Here is a 17,901-nt window from a genome sequence, read left to right on the forward strand (position 1 = left end):
CTTTAATAGCCCATGTTTTTCCTAGCATTGTGGATTATCCTTTAATAGCCCATGTTTTCCTAGCATTGTGGATTATCCTTTAATAGCCCATGTTTTCCTAGCATTGTGGATTATCCTTTAATAGCCCATGTTTTTCCTAGCATTGTGGATTATCCTTTAATTGCCCATGTTTTCCTAGCATTGTGGATTATCCTTTAATAGCCCATGTTTTCCTAGCATTGTGGGTTATCCTTTAATAGCCCGTGTTTTCCCTAGCATTGTGGATTATCCTTTAATTGCCCATGTTTTCCCTAGCATTGTGGATTATCCTTTAATAGCCCATGTTTTCCTAGCATTGTGGATTATCCTTTAATAACCCATGTTTTTCCTAGCATTGTGGATTATCCTTTAATTGCCCATGTTTTCCTAGCATTGTGGATTATCCTTTAATAGCCCATGTTTTCCTAGCATTGTGGGTTATCCTTTACTAGCCCATGTTTTCCTAGCATTGTGGATTATCCTTTAATTCCCCATGTTTTCCCTAGCATTGTGGATTATCCTTTAATAGCCCATGTTTTTCTAGCATTGTGGGCTATCCTTTAATAGCCCATGTTTTTCCTAGCATTGTGGATTATCCTTTAATAGCCCATGTTTTCCTAGCATTGTGGATTATCCTTTAATAGCCCATGTTTTCCCTAGCATTGTGGATTATCTAATAGCCCATGATTAGACTGAATCCCAAACAGTAATCCATGAATGTGTAAGGAGTATGAGGAATCACCACAGGACCAACATTCAGAGGCCCAACTCCTGGAATTACAGGTGTGACAGTAGTGCTTGCTGAAGGTGTGCACATATGACCAAGTGGCCAGTGGCACAGATTTCTGCAATACAGGCATTATTAAAGTATGTTCTAGCGAGCAGCAAACTGCTTGATGAAAAAAACGATACATTTGAAAATACACCAGGAAAGTGTTTGCCAGCTGCAAGACCTACCCTCCCTGTATTGAGGAAGGCAAACAGCTCAGCTGTTCAATCTTTCTAAACTGAGGCACCTACTTCAGGTAAAATCTGGGATTCAGGTGCATATCTGGAGTATAAAGGGATACCTCTGTTCAGATTTCTGCCCTGGCAAAGAGAGCAGAATTTTTTAGTGATGCCTACAATGTTTTTTATTTGTCCATAGCACCATCCTATGGCCTCTCTACCCAGTGCCCCATATCTATGCTTGGTTTACCAGCTGCTCCTAATCTCCCAAAGTTTTTTCTGATCAGCTAGGACCAGTCATGGGTCCCAAGAGCATCCTGGGGTGGTGGGCCATCACCATTGTGCAGGACATTTTACTATTATGCCCCACACACCATTCCTGGTCTTCTACACATAAGTGTTGTAATGCTCAAAGAGCAGGTGTGTGATAGAAATGTGAGGCATATCACCCTGGCTCCACAGCAGCTCAGCTACCCCAACCACCCTTTTTCCTCCTTGAGCTATACCCTCTCAAGCAATGTCCCCAGCCTCTGCCAGGGATTGCTACAAGCAATGCCCATGTACTACCCACCCACTCAGGATAGACACTTCCATCCTACCCCTTCCATTCTGTCAGTCAGCTGAGCCACTAAGCAAATCAGGGTTGACTGGGGTGTAGTCAGGGATTTATTCCTCCATGCTACTGGAAAAGTTTTAACAATGTCAGCCAGCTAACTTACCAATAATTATTTGGTGCTAAATTTGTTTGCTATAAATGAATGTGTCATCTCAAACATGTGCATTTCCAATGAATAACAAATGTTTTCATTTAAAAGTATTTACTTTACCATTATCACTTTATTTAGTTGTTAAAAAGTTTCAGACCAATTACTTATAAGTAACCCCAGACCACTCTGTACACTAAACAGTAGTTCCATTTACCATAACTGCAGCTGTCGTGTGCAAGTTCCAGTAAAAAATAATAATCCCCCAGCATGAAAATGGTGTGTGTGTGTGTGTGTGTGTGTGTGTGTGTGTGTGTGTGTGTGTGTGTGTGTGTGTGTGTGTGTGTGTGTGTGTGTGTGTGTGTGTGTGTGTGTGTGTGTGTGCATGTGTGTGTGTGTGTGTGTGTGTGTGTGTGTGTGTGTGTGTGTGTGTGTGTGCGTGTGCACGTGTGTGTGTGTGTGTGTGTGTGTGTGTGTGTGTGTGTGTGTGTGTGTGTGTGTGTGTGTGTGTGTGTGTGTGTGTGTGTGTGTGTGTGTGTGGAGGAAGGAGGAAGAGCAAACCACTGAATGCTCAATGCTTCCTTCCTTTGCTTCTTGTTTGATAGCTTGGATTCATCACTAAACTCACATTATCTGAGTGACATTTATACAGTGTCCCTGTATCCCAGCTAAAACACCTAGTTTTTACCGTGTTGTAGAACATTGATGCTTCCTTGTGGACAAGCCTGCAGCTAATGGTCAGGTAGTCAAAGCTAAGTATTATTTTGACACATTCAGTCAGTTACAGCGAATTAGTCCAAATGCAGATACTGCAGCAGAAGAAACCGTTTTATAAAATGGGCTTAATTTGTTTCATTCCATATGTAGCTGTCATCTTGGTTGTAAAACACTACACAAAAGCAAACCAGTCTTCTTTCAACCACAGCAATATTCCAGGAGGCAGAGCAGCTCTTACTTTACAAACATGGCTGCTGCCTTTACTCTTCATCTGGATTGTAAAATTGAAACTTAAACAACAATAACGTAAACATAAAAGGAAATGGATGCCAAGGAATTCACCTTAGCATTTTGCTTTTGAGATGAATTTCTCAGTTCCTTCTCTTGATCACAAAGCAGTCTGGGTATGATCAGAAACATAATCTTAATGTTTTCTAACACAGGATGATATATAATTAAAGACTATATGGTGACATTTTATTTATTTATTTATTTCAGTTTGATTACCGGGGAAGTCCACTGGGCCAAGAAGTGCCCATTTTCAATGGAGACCCGGGGAGAAAAGCTCCATGTGCAATACAATATAGTGTTGGTTACAAAATACAAAGGTTACAAAATGTTGTAGAAGAAGTACAAAATACAAAAGAAAAACAAAAAGTTACAAAATGTAGGTTATAAATTCAAAAATGAAAAAAAAAATTCAAATTTGATATACATGATGAGACTTTTTTTTTTTTTTATATTTACAGGGTAGTAGTTAATTTGACATCTGCTAGTACAGGCTCTTTGGATAGATGGGATTAAGCTTGAGAGTATAATAGAGCAGGAGTAAGTAGAGCAAGTAGAGCTTGGAGGGAAAGTTTATGTAGGGTGAAAGCATGAGCATTTCCATTTGGAAGATAGGCGAAGGAAGAGTTGGTTTTTGAAGGATTCAATATTGGGGATAGTCCTAAGTGAAGAAGGAAGAGAGTTCCATTTCTTACCTAGGGAGAAGGAGAGTAGAAGCTGACCAGTGGGATGTTTGGGTTTATGAATAGAGATTAGGTTTTGGTGTTCAGATCTCAAAGATCTGTTTGGGATGTAGGGGGGAAGAATATTCTTTAAGGCTGGGCATTTATGAGGGGAGAATATTAGTTTATGAGCGTTGGTTAGCTGGAGATAGTCTAAGTGGTTAGGGAGTTCTTACCAGTTCAGGGATTGGAGGCAGAGGCAGTGGTGAGTTGAAGTTTTGGATTTTGTGGCAAATTTGGAGATCTTATTGTAGCAAGCTTCAAGTTTAGAGGTGATGGATGTGGACAGATTGGTTAGAAGAGGGGCTCCATAAAGAAGAGAGGGTAGAAGGTAGGTTATTGCCAGGGTGTGCCTAGAGGAGTTGGAGAGAAATTGACTGTTCCTATATAGCATGCCTAGCTTTTGGTGGGTTTTCTTTATGTTTTGTAGTATGTGAAGATCGAATTTGAGGTGTTCATCTATGGTAATGCCAAGGAGTTTTGCTGAGAGGACTACTTCTATTTCAGTGGATGATTTGCTTTGCACCTTGAAAGTGTTTTTGTCAAAGGAGAGAACCTTGGAGGGGAGAAATATTAGGATTTTAGATTTATTAGAGTTGAGGGAAAGGTGATTTTGGTGCGTCCAGCTCTCAGTGGTGGAAAAAGCTATTTGAGTTTTGTTCAGTAGTTCAGGAATGTTAGGGGCAGTGCAGACCAAGGTAGAGTCATCAGCGTATTGGATGACTGTAGTGTCAGGGATGACAGAGTGAACGTTATTAATAAAGATGTTGAAAAGCATGGGTCCAAGGATGGACCCCTGGGGAACACCAGTAGGAGTAGGCAGGAAGAAAGAGGAGGAGTTTTTCCATTTGACAGCCTGTGATCTGTCGGATAGGTAGCTGGAGAACCAGGAAAGAGTGTTAGAGGAGAGATTGAGGTTGGCAAGGTAGAGGAGAAGATGGGAATGGGAAATGGTGTCGAAGGCTTTAGAGAGATCTAGCAGAACTGTGGATACTATGAGTCCAGAGTCTCGAGCTAGATTGACAGTTTCTAGGAAGGATAGTAGGGCAGTTGTGGTACTATGGCCAGGATGGAAACCATGCTGGGTGGGAATAAGAAGGTTGTTCTGAATTAGGTATGGCAAAAGTTGAAGGTGGACACATTTTTCTAGAATTTTAGATATTGGTGAGAGGAGGGCAATGGGGTGGAAGTTGGAGATAGAGGTGTTTTTGCCTCCTTTGTGGAGAGGAAGAATGTAGGCTGAATGCCAGAGTTTGGGCACATATGATTCATTTAAGGATCTATTAATCAGGATATTGATTGGGAGAGCAATTCCTTCAGCTGCACATTTGAGGAAAGAGGAGGGTATGTTGTCTGGGGCATTTGAGCAAGGCTTTAGTTTAGATAAAAGCTTTTTTATAAGAAAGGTAGATACTGGTTTGAGATGGAAATAGGGGGGTTGTTATTTGGGGAGGTAGGTGCTTTGATGGGGGAGTTGGGAGGGTTCATATTTCGGAATGTTTTAGTTAGTTTAGCTATGGATTCAGTGAAGAAGGTATTGAAGTTGGAGCTAAGTTCATTGTCAGTTAAGCTAGGATCAGGGCAGGGGTTATTTCCAGATCCTGGATGGAGAAGGGAGTTAACGGATTTCCAGAATTGCTTAGGGTTCTTTTTGTTGTTTTGCTGAAATTTATTATAGTAGTTTTTTTTGTCTTTGGTAATAAGTTTTTTTACTTGGTTGCGGAGTTGGGTATATTGGAGTAGGGCAGAGGACAGTTTATTTTTCTGGTAAAGGTTCCAGGATTTGTCTCTGTGGCGCATAATTTGTTTAGTTTCTTTGGTGAGCCAGGGGACAGGATTGTTTTTAATTTGTTTGTTTCTTAGAGGGGCTAGGGAGTTAAGAGTCTTTAGGAAAATAGAGTTAAAAAGCTCTACAGCGTCGTCAAGAGGGAGAGAGTTTAGGATTTGCCAGTTAATTTGTTTAAGGATGTTGGAAAAAGTAGAAGGGTTGAAATTGCTAAGGTTACGAGTTTGAATGTAGACATGTTGGTGTTTGATGGTACTAGTTGATCTATGGATGAAGGCAGGGAGGTGATCACTGAAGGTGTCAGGAATGGTGCCAGAGAAAGTGATTTTGTTAGGATGGGAGACAAGAATCCAATGAAGGATGGAGCCTGGGGGTTGTTTTTTGTTAGGATGAGTTATAGATTGGATTACTTGAGTGAAGTTGTAAAGGTTAATAGATAGAAGAGGGTAAGGAGTGTTGATTTTATTCCGGTCAATATTGACATCGCCTAGAATAAAGGTTTCATATATTATTTCGGTTGAGGCCCAGTGTAGGATATCTTCGAGGGTGGAGATATTATTGCCAGGTGAGATGTATATAGAAATAATGCAGATGGTTTTGTGTTTGTTCAAACGGAGAAGGCTAGTTGTGATTTCAGAATTTTTGAATTGAGGGGTATGGATTTGGAGAGGAATTAGGGAGAGAAGGTTGGAGTAGATTAGTGCAGAGCCTCCACCTTTTTTTATTTAAACAGTCACTTCTGAGGATGTGGTAGACAGGAGGTAGGATTTCATAGTCAGTAATGTGGGGTTTTAGCCAGGTTTCGGATAAGGCTAAGATGTCGGGTTGGTAGTGATTGATCCAAGCATGGACAAGGTGAGATTTATTGTTAAGGCTCTGGGTATTGATAGTGAAGATCTTAAGAGTACTAAGAGGGGAAGAGGGTGGAGTTGGGGAAATGGAGGATGTCTTGTTTATGGAGGGTGAAGAAGGGGGTGGAGGGATGGTGAGGTTTGAGCTGAGGCAGGGGCCAGGGTTTGGATGAATGTCTCCAGATAAGGCTAGGATATTGTAGGTAATAAGTTTTAGCCTGAAGTGTGTGGGAGGAAGGTATTTATCAGAGGTTAGTAGAAATTTAAGAGAGGGAGTTTTTATAGTGCTGGGGGAAAAGCTTAAGATGGAAGAGGTGCAGTAGACTGGGACAGATAAGAGAGGAGGATATGTTGTGAAAGTGAGAGAGTAGAGAAGATTGCAGTTGAGTGGTAGGGGTAGTTTGGGTAGGGGGAGGGAGTTGGAAGGCTATATGAGAGTAGGAGGTCACATAATATAGTGGTATTAGTAAGATGAGGAGTAAGCAGGGGAGTTGGATGGTGTAGGGATAATGGGAGGGCATGTTTGGAAAGGGTGGGGACGAGATAGAAGTAAGGTGAGGAAGATGAAGTACTAGTTAAGGTGGGAAGGTACAAAGGAGGATGAGGAGAGTTAAAGAGATAACAGGGAATAGGGGACGGCTAAGTCAAAAGTGGTGTAGGTTTAGGGTGGGAGGAGTAGAGGGGATGGAGGAAATGGGAGGAGGAGTATAGTATGATAAGACCAAGGGGGATGGATAGTTAAGAGAAGAGTGTGATAGGGTTATAAAATAGTGGAGGGGTAGTAGTAAGAGGTCTATGATTGGATGAGGGATTTTGTAGGAGGAGTTAGCTAGGTATAAATGTAGCAGTGGTGGGGCGGGTGGGAATTGGGGGCAGGGTAGGGGAGCGGAGTGAACCCACAGGGCGAACGGAGCAGGAAGAACCAAAGAAGGCTGGAGAGGTTCAAGAGCCAATCAGTGGAACATTGAGGCAGAGGGGTAAGTTTGCAGTATGGGGAGTAGAGGGAACCAAGTAGGTTAAGATAAGAGTGGGTTTTGAGAATGTAGGAGAGAGTGAAGAGAAGAAGATTCCAGCTAGAATGGGCTAAGAGAGTATAGGAGATAAAGTAAGAAGAAGAAAAAATAGAGCTTAGAGAGAAAGCCTGAAGAGAGTGAAAGCAAGTCTATTTATTATACAGTGAAAATAGGTCTATTATAGAGGGGGGAGGATGCCATCTAGTGGACAGTTGCTGAAATGCACCTTAGTCCACTAGGATAACCTCTAGACCAAGGTGGACTGGAGGAAGAAGGGAGCTGGTGTAATTCGGGGAGCAGGATGAGGGGGAAGAGCAGGGAAATGGAGCGAGGCGGGATTTAGGCTGCTGGCTTCCTGGCAGGGAGTAGAGTAAAGCAGCTAGCAAGGTTTAAACCATAAGGTAATAAAGGTTTTGCAGCAGATGCACATACTTCCTGGGAATCTTCTTGGTTCAAATTCCGAAAGGGGATGAGGCTGTAGAGTAGTTGCTATTGCTTGGGCAATTGGACGAGCTGTCTTAATATAGTCAGGACTAGGAGTCTGCCCAGGCTAGATCACAGGGGGGAAATCAGGGCCAAACAGCTGGAAAACAGGAGAGAAAGATGTAAGAGAAGTAGTATTTTAGAAATGTAAAGCACACCTAGACACCTAGTAGCAGTAATAGGCAGTTACTGTGCATACATTAACAGTAAAGACAAACATGTAGCAATAATAGTAAAAATAAATCGACAGGACAGCTAGTAGTTAGCTACAAAAGGAGTTAGCCATTTAGGATATAGAAGTGCTCAAGTATGCTCTATGTTACATTTAGGCAATACATAAAAACAAAAAAAAAGAAAAGGCTAGGGGTAATGCAGTGTGCTTTGTACGGCCTCTGGAAGACAACTTTGCGAGGGAAACACACGTTTTGTAATGAGCGGTTGGAGGCTGGCATAAGGAGGGTGCATTTAACAGAATCAAGCGTTTAGAACGCTCGGTTTACCATGTTGCCCACCAATTGGGTATAGCTCATTTAACATAGAACAAGAGCTTATTTGATTCTAATACAGGTTGCTGAAGCGGAATAGGCACTCTAAAATGGACAGGCAAGTGTCGGGATGCAGAGTGCTATAAACACTTGAGAGGAGGATGCATGTATGAAACATGCACGGGGGAGTTGGCGTCTATAATAAAATAACAGCCAGCAAACTCCACGGCATGTTATAGGTTACTTTATCCAATACATTTCTCAAAAACCACAGCTAACAACCTTTACTAAACAAAAAAACATCACTATTCTCATAAGAATTGCTTTAATAGCTGTTAACAGAAATAGCAATCGCCAATCACATGGCGTGTGAAACAAAAAGATAAAAGCATTTATCAAGCAAACTCTACATCGATTGTGCAACACGTTAATCAATACACTCCACAGATAGAAAATAACAGGGTTTAGCAGACTGCAATAGCTAACATAGCATTTATAGTGTAAAGCGCATTAAAGAGTAACAGTGTATTTATAGTGTATAGCGCGTTGAAGAATAACAAAAAACATGTTTTAACAGACTACAAAAGCTAACATAGAATTTCTAGTGTATAGCGCTTTAATGAAGGGATATGCCTGAAGTGCTCTTTCTGGGAAAACATATACAGAGTAGAAAGTACTAGCGACTCAGTGACCAGCACACATCTAAATGTGTCAAAATACATTCAAGCACAACATGACAGTCTTAGCGCATTCTCAGTAGAGAGCGAGATGGTATTAAGCAAACAAAAAAGCAACAATACAAATAACAAAACAGGTTATGCTTACTGTAGGGATACACATGCAGCCAGGACGCACAGCAGCCGAGAATTTGACTAGTTAAAGATGGCGCCCAAAGTTTGGGAGGTGTTTTATCACTTCCAGAAGGAAGTTCAGGAAGAGGGGGGAGGTGGAGGGGAGGGAGAAAGCAGGTACAGACCGGAAGGCAGTAAGTCTGGGAAGAACCAGAGAAGGCTAGAGAGGTTCAAGAGCCAATCAGTGGAACATTGAGGCAGAGGGGTAAGTTTGCAGTATGGGGAGTAGAGGGAACCAAGTAGGTTAAGATAAGAGTGGGTTTTGAGAATGTAGGAGAGAGTGAAGAGAAGAAGAGTCCAGCTAGAATGGGCTAAGAGAGTATAGGAGATAAAGTAAGAAGAAGAAAAATTAGAGCTTAGAGAGAAAGCCTGAAGAGAGTGAAAGTAAGTCTATTATAGAGTGAAAATAAGTCTATTATAAAGGGGGGGGGATGTCATCTAGTGGACAGTTGCAGAAGTGCACCTTAGTCCACTAGGATAACCTCTGGACCAAGGTGGACTGGAGGAAGAAGGGAGCTGGTGTAATTCGGGGAGCAGGATGAGGGGTTAGAGGAGGGAAATGGAGCGAGGGGGGTTTAGGCTGCTGGCTTCCTGGCAGAGAGTAGAGTAAAGCAGCTAGCAAGGTTTAAACAATAAGGTAATAAAGGTTTTGCAGCAGATGCACATACTTCCTGGGAATCTTCTTGGTTCGAATTCCGAAAGGGGATGAGGCTGTAGAGTAGTTGCTATTGCTTGGGCAATTGGACGAGCTGTCTTAATATTGTCAGGACTAGGAGTCCGCCCAGGCTAGATCACATAAGTCTTCTACTGCAAAAAATATGCCACAGGAGAGCAGAAAGTTCAGCTAATTCATATATCGACCCTCATTCTTTGGTCTATGAGTTCAAATAATTTCAGAGTACCATTAATTTATAGTAAAAAACAGATATTTTAGCTGTCTCACAAGCAAGATTGAATTCAGTCAAAAATATGTTTTTGTTTTATCAGATACTGTTATTTAATAAAATGAGAAGCATTAAAATACCTGTGCAGCAATGGGAAGTTGTGTTAAAGTTGTTAAACATTGTTTGATAAATGGTAGTGCATTTTGGTTCTGACCAGCATCTTTTTGGCAGCATGTGGTATGTCACAGCTTTAAAAGCTGGTAGTGGTTTTCCAACACTCCCCCCAAGTGGTTGCCGTCTGTTTGGCAGATGTGGTATGTTACAGCTTAAAAAACTGGTGGTTGCTTTCCAACACTTCTCCCAAGTGGTTTCCAGGGTAACAGGTTTCCATCTGTTTGGCAGCATGTGATATGTTACAGCTTTAAAAGGTGGTAGTTGCTTTTCAACACTTCTCCCACCTGGTCGTTGCTTTCAATACTGTTCAAGTGGCTGCCATCTGTGTGGCAGCATGACACTCACTAAGTTCAGATCATATGTATACACCTCAATATAAAAAGCTCACTAACAGAATGTGCTCACATGCAAGCCTTTCTAGAGCAAGTTTTTTTCTCTCCTTGTTTTCTGCATAATCAACTGTATTGCAGTGTCATTAATTATTGTTTCTAATGAGTCAGACAAGCCATCACTACACGCATAAATGCAGCATTGAACATAGTTTTGGTTACAAATGTTTGACAGTAGCAGAATGTCCTTTTCCTTCTAATTCAGACAGAATTGTACTGTTTGCCAGCCAGTTATAGTAATTCACTTCTCCCTGCCTGTGATAATGGCCTTTGGTATGGCTTATCTGTAAAACTAGAATTCACCATGACTTCAGCTGTATTAAAATGTCTGTGATCCCCGATTAGCAATTTGTGCTTCCTGTGTATGGAAAGCATAAGGAAAAGACAGAAGCAGATCCTGTCTGGTTGCTGATTATTAATGCTTCTAAAATGCAGTATGATTAATTTAAAAGTTTTAAAGTATTTTTATTTGTACTGATTTAAACAGCACTCGACCAAGTTTTTAAAAACTGCATCAAAAAGAAAGCTGTTTTTATGGCATGGTTTATTTATTTACTTATCTGTTACTTATTAGCATTTGTTTAGCAGGATAGTTTTACTGGGCACAAATTGTGACCTCTTTTCAACAGAGGCGCCCAGGGAGAAAAGACCCACAATAACAATGGGCATACATTATATTAGTGCAGATTTTTGTTTTTATTCAGTATTTGAAATCTATGGATATCAGAAAGCAGTTACACAGTCATTATGATAGTAGATTCTGCAGTTATGTTATTTCAGTATTATAACTGTTACCAAACATAACTGAAACAGACTGGCGGAACATTGCTGGTTTGCAATGCTGGTCTTCAGTTTGCCCAGTAATGACTGTCTAAAATGAATATTTCTCTAAATTGTAAGTGAACAGTTGACACATTTTAAACATGACAAATTAACACCTCACAACATATTATTATTTATGCAACTTGCCTGTCTTAACAATGCTTTCCCAGTTTGTTAACTTGCAACTCCTCTCCCACAATGTAAAACAAAGAATGCAAAAGAATTGCAAAAAAAGAACAGATGGAGTGTACTGTAAAAGCAGTTACAACTCTGTTTAAAGACCACTACATTTTTCTTTTCTGTCCTTTTTTTTGATTTAGCTCAATTTCTTGCTATGACAGTGACTGTTGGCTGAAAGGGAAATGGAACAGTGTCATAATAGGACCATACTGGCCGGATATGCAACTGGCAGACTGATAAATCTGAGATCATAGGAAGTTATTACGCTATTGGCCCTGAGGGCCTTACAAGCCTAGCAAAGAATTTAGCCCATGTTCCAACAAGTCAGCACCCTATGCCACTGTCCAGCAGGGACACGTGGAATTCCAAGGGTGTATTTTCTATTTTCCATCCATTTATTCAGGTCACATTTAAAAAGGGTTAATGAGGTACTCTGCTTTATGTGGAAAGGGAGTCTATTCCACAAAAGAGGGATTCTCTGATATACAAATCTGTCCATCCAACAAGTCCGATTGATGTCACAAACCAGGTTGAGGTCCCGCATGTGGATTACTTGAGTAGAGCTTGAGTTGCGGATATGCAGAAGTCCCATCAGGGCAGGATCTGAGATTGCTTTGTATGCCAGACAGAGGTCACCTCTGAGGAGTCTGTAGGAGACTGAGTAGAGGGACAGGGTTTTTAGCCTTTCTGCCTAGGGTAGATGTTTGAGGCCCTGGATTCTCCGGATGAGGAACCTCTGTGGTCTCTCCAGCTGCTGCATGTGCTTTGTGAGGTACATGCTGAAAGTGGCATTGTACTCAATAATGTGTCTTATAAGGGAAGAATACAGGGATGTTATGACCACCTTGTCCCTGGATGAGGTACCCTTACTAATGAGGAGGACCATGTAGAAAGCTTTCTGTACAATGGAGGCAATATAGTGGTCAAAAGTCAGTTTGCTATCAACCTGGGTGCTCAAGTCGCTCATGACTGATTGCATGCTTAGGACCTTATTATCAGTGTGATAATTTGTGGGGACATCACTCTCCCCAAAAAGGATGATGATGCATTTTTTGGCATTCAGTTTGAGGCCATGTTTCTTGCACCAGTCATTTGTTTGGGTGGACCTTCATGGAGGATAATCACATCACTTTGGGAATGGATGACAGCACCCAGCTTACAGTCATCTGCAAACTTGGTCAGCCATAGCCCATTAGATTTGGCCTGCACCTCCAAGAAGTATATCCCAAACAGCAGAGGCCCCAAGATCGATCCCTGGTGTACACCACTTGTTATGGGTCTACTACTTGAGGTGGCTTCCCCTAATTTGACTATGTGGGTTCTATCAGTGAGCCAGTTTGCTACCCATCTGGTAACATATGGATTGATGCTTAGTTGAGAGAGCTTATCTATTATACCTAAGTGGGGAATAGCATCGAATGCTTTGGCGAGGTCAAGGCAGGTGATGTGCACTGTCTTCCCAATGTGTGTGGCCTTGGTGACTGTCTCAAAGAAGTCAACCAAATTTAAGAGGCATACCCTCGCCTTGACAAAATCAAACTGTGGGGGATCAAGTGTCTGGAGGTTGCCAATGTCCTTGTTAATGAGGTCCATGATAATCTACTCCATGGCCTTGCAGATCAGGCTAGTTAGGCTGATGGGTCTATGATTTTCTGGATCGGTGGATGCTGTACCTTTCTGCAAAGGGATGACAGTAGCTGTCCTACACTTGGCTGGGATGAAGCCGGCACTCAGGCTTTGGTTAAATAGGGTGCCTAATAGTGCTGCGATTTCCTGCCTGAGCTCATGAAGGATGCAGTCTGGGATGTTATTTTGTCCCATGGAGGCTGTATTTTTTGCCTTAGAGAGAGCAGTGATGACTTGCTCCCTAGAGATAAGGGAGGTAGGCAGGTACTGGGGATGTCCTGTTTTACTGATGGGGGGATAGAGGAGTCAGGTTTTCACTGAACCTGTCTGCCAGCAGGTTGGCTATATCTACAGTGTTTGTGTATGTGGTGTCCTTGACCACCATTTTTGAGCAGATCTGGATGCTTCCCTTGATATTGTGGACATATGTGAAGAAGACCTTATGATTGTCTTTAGTACATGTGGCCAGTTTGGACTCAAAGTTTGCTTTGAAGGATTTTGCTAGTGCTCTTATTTGGTAGCTCAGGCTAAGGAGAGATTGCTTCCAATTAGGCACCTGCTCCTTCTTGGTCCTGGACAGCAATTTTTTCCTTTTGTTATAGAGGTTATTTACTGTACCTGTCCACCAGCCCGATTTACTCTTCCTTGAGGAGGATGATTTCATCCTGTCTGGTATTCCTGATTCCATGCAGCTATATAAAAGCTCATATAGTACTTTGGTGTAGGTTTGGACATATGTGTCAATTTCTATGCAGGGGGAGGGGGCTGGGAATCTGTTTATACCTTCCCTCAAGAGGTTGTAATCAGCTTTGGAGAAGTTTTTTTGTTTGATCCTAGCTGGTGGGAGGGGGGATGGGGGAGATGGTGACTTCGAAAGTGACTGCTTTGTGGTCAAATCTTACTAGGGATGGTGACACTGTAGGTTCATAGGTTCATAGGTAGGTACTAGTCTATCAGCCCTAGGGCCCATACAAGCCTAGCCAAAAAATGTACCCTGGCTTTCGCCACCCAAGAAAATTATTTTCCTGTGCCCCTGTCGAGCAGAGCCACAGAAGTGATCCCTGGGGTGAATTTCCCATTTCCCATCCAATCATCAAGATTTTTCTTGAAGAGTGCTAATGAGGAGCTCTGTTTGACATAGATAGGTAGTCTGTTCCAGAGTATGGGAAGTCTCTGGGACAGGAATCTATCCCTCCAGCATGTTATGTTTATTGTGGTGACAAGGTTTAGGTCCCTAGAGCATGTAGCTCGGAGAGATTGGGATTTCTTTAAGTGGAGCATGTCCAACAGCTCTGGGTTTGACATAGCTTTGTTTGTTAGGCAGAGATTGCCCCTGAGTAGGTGATATGCGATGGAGTAAAGCTGTAGTTTTTTGAGACGTCTGCATAGGGATTTGTTTGAGGCCATTAATCCTCTTTGTGAGGTATTTCTCTGGTCTTTCCAGTTGTTGTAGATGTCTTGTGAGGTACATACCAAAAGGGGTGGTGTACTCTATAATGGGTCTAATGAGTGATGAGTAGAGGGGTCTAATGAGTGATGAGTAGAGGGGGGAATAATGACCTCTTTGTTTCTGGATGAGAATACTTTTGTGATGAGATGAGCCACATAGAAGGATTTCCTGACCACTGTGCCAATGTGATTATCAAAGGAGAGACTACTGTCCACTTGTGTCCCAAGGTCTCATCACATTTTTGGCATTAAGTATACTCCCAGCTATGTGGTAGTTCATGGGTACAGAGTTTTTACCAAAAGGGATGACAATACACTTTTTGGCATTGAGCTTCAGGCCATGGCTTTGACACCAGGTATCTGTCTCATTGAGGCCCTTTTGTAGTTTGTCCACATCATTAGGAGTTTCGATTATGGCTCCTAGTTTGCAGTCATCTGCAAACTTTGTTAATAAAGACCTCCTGTGTTGGCCTGCACTTCAGAGAAGTAGATACCAAACAGGAGAGGACCCAGGACTGAACCCTGTGGTACTCCACTTGTCACTGGTCTGATGTCGGATTTGGAATCCGCTACTTTCACAGTGTGGGTTCTGTCCGTGAGCCAGTTGGCAACCCATCTTGTGACATAGGGATTTATACCTAGTTTAGTGAGCTTATCTATAATTCCAGAGTGGGGAATGGTGTCGAAAGCCTTGGCGAGATCTAGATAAGCTGTGTAAACCATTTTACCCTCATCTATGGTCAGTCAGGTTTAGGAGACATGATCTGCCTTTTACAAATCCAAACTGGGTAGGGTCCAGAGTTTGAAGATTACCAATGTCTTTGTTTATGAGTTCCATGATGATACGTTCCATGGCCTTGCAGACCAGGCTCGTCAGACTAATGGGGCGGTAGTTCCCAGGGTCCGTCGTGGCTCCCCCTTTGTGGAGTGGGATAACCGTCGTGGTGTGCCATTCAGTGGGTACAAAGCCTGAGGTGAGGCAATGATTGAACATGGTACTTAGGTAGGGTGCCAGTTCATTCTGTAGCTCGTGTAGAATGCAGCCTGGGATATTGTCATGTTCCCATGGATGCTGTGTTCTTGGCTTTGGAGAGTGTGTTTTTTACCTGTGCAGCAGTGATTATAGGAACTTTGCATTCTTCCAGTATAGAGATGGGCCCTCTGGGGGGTGAGAGGGGGGTAAAGTTAGCACTGGACCTATCTGCTAGGATGTTGGCAATATCAGTTGGGTCTGTATATTTAGTGCAGGGATGCTCCAGTGGTTATTAATGTTCATTAATACCAAGTCTAAGATATTTTCACCTCTTGTGGGGGTGTCATCCAACTTGTCCAAGGCATTTGCATTGACGAAATCAAGAATTCTCTGGGCATTTGTGTCATGAGTATTTCTTCCAATCTATGGTTGGATAATTAAAATCACCCAGGATCAGGGTAAAGGGTTGAATCTTGATAGATTCGAAGAGGTCCAGATAGGTGGAATGGGCATCTTGAGTCAAAGTTGGAGGCCTACAGCTAGCTATGATTTGACTAAAGGGTCTTGTCAATTGTTAACTGCACCTGGAGTGTTTCCTGTGCATCATACTGTTTGATCAGCCTAGAGGTGTGTATGTTTTTTATATATATTGCAACTCCACCTCCTTTTGTTTTCCTGTCCATAGTTTGGGGTATGAATGAATGATAGGATGAGTAACCTGGCATGGCTGGGGTGATCTCTGCAGCTTTAAACCAGGTTTCTGTGACTGCACAAATGCCATCTTCTTCCAGGGTTAAGAATACTTGCAATGAGTGCAGTTTCATGTTTAGACTCATAGTGTTTAGTAGCATGACCTTTAATTTATGTTTTGATGAAATTTTCATGTTGGCACTATGCGGGATGCAAGAGCCTTTGCAAGGAGCCTGAAGCTCAAGGGAGACAGATGCCGGCCATCTCTGGCAAAGCATCATGGTTTGTCAATCACATCATCCCAGGCTAACAGGTACTGGATCCCCTTGGAATGACACCAGAAACAAATCCAGTTAAAGTTAATCATTTTCTGTTTGTATTGAGGCATCAGTCTGGGTGATGGTAGAATGCTGCTTAAGGTTAAGAACATACCTGCCTTGGGCACATATTCAGAGACAGCAATCGTGTCTCTTTTCATATAGTCCACGGAGGTACATCTCAAGTCAATCAGTTCAACATGGACTATAACAGAGTTATGCAAAGGAATACACTTAAATCTATTGCAGGCCATAAGATGGACAGCCCAGACAGCTTGCCTGAGTTGGAATCTGTACGATAATGGATTTTGAAGTGCATAAGATTTGATTTCTGGAAATGTATAATCTGGCAATAAACTATCCCAGAAATGCTTTGTTCACTCCAGAGGTGTATCTAAAATATAAATAGTATGGAGCTGAGTATTGAATTAGAATTATTCATTGTTTCTATGACTGACTATAAGAAATTGTTTTCAATGTGAATGCTCAGGAGAAATTGTTTTCAGATGTACCATAATAAAACAAATTCTTTGCTTCAGACTTTATCTGGAGACATCTTAACAGCTAAGGCAAGATGAAGATCAACAACATTCATTGATAATGCCTGAATTGCATAGCTCTCAACCTCTTAGCACAATAAATCTGCACAAAGCTAAAAAACATTGGGGGAACAAAGGACCAAACATATGGACAGATTTTAAATATTGCTCTTATAAACCTAGAAAGTTGCGAGAAATAAAGGTTTTGTGTTTTCATGCATTTTTCTGAAGGAAATGAAGTCTGAAACTCAAATGTCAGACATTATTTAATTATTTACTGAATTCAATATTCACTGATTTGCCAGAAATATACAATTGTTTATGAGGAACTGGCCAAAAATGTGAGGTAAACATCCAGACAGTCTGCAAAAATCTGGACAGTTCAGAGGTATGCTTGAATATCAGCTCTATATATATGCGATGGCAAGCTATCCCTGGTACAGAACTGATTTATCATTTAGAAGTGACTTTGCAAACTGCTGCCTGATTTCTATTAGAGCTGCAGAGTTGTTGTTGGCCTAGTCCTGAGGTATGCTAACTAATGGAAAACTGTGAGAGTGGGGAAAGTAAGACCTTCAACAGAAAACAGTTTATCAGTTTATACAGGACGTGACAAAGAATCTGCAACTCAATAAAAGATTAATGCTTTCACTAGAAAATAAATAAAAGAATGAAATATAGGAATGAATAAATATACCCAATGATACTTGTACAGAATTGAAAGTACTGCATGAAATATACTTACACTTATGGCTCCTTTTCCCTTTCCTCGAACATCAACATTAATTTTGGTTCCTAGAGGAAACTAATGTGAGAGAGAGAGAGAGAGAGAGAAGTAGAAAAGTGCATTAATCAATCAACTCCCATTTCTTTCAAAGGCATTTAATGTTTCAGCCCATCTGCTATTTCTACTCCAAACTTCCAAGAAGTAAACAAACAAAAAGAGGCTGGTACAGCTGTAACTGCAATACAAATAGTGAGCTAATTACTTG

General features: G+C 41.6%; 1 protein-coding gene across 2 annotated transcripts in view; it reads right to left on the reverse strand.

The window, feature by feature from the left end:
* C4B (complement C4B (Chido blood group)) overlaps positions 1 to 17,901 on the reverse strand; it is an 876,141-nt gene that overhangs the window by 157,216 nt on the left and 701,024 nt on the right. For both annotated transcript variants that reach the window (XM_044083184.1, XM_044083183.1), the window contains exon 31: positions 17,655 to 17,714. In XM_044083184.1, the coding sequence (XP_043939119.1) occupies positions 17,655 to 17,714 (60 nt within the window). The remainder of the gene's footprint in view (positions 1 to 17,654; positions 17,715 to 17,901) is intronic.

Source organism: Protopterus annectens, chromosome 9.part0 (genome assembly GCF_019279795.1).
Source record: "Protopterus annectens isolate FY-2018-M chromosome 9.part0, PAN1.0, whole genome shotgun sequence".
NCBI lineage: Eukaryota > Metazoa > Chordata > Ceratodontiformes > Protopteridae > Protopterus > Protopterus annectens.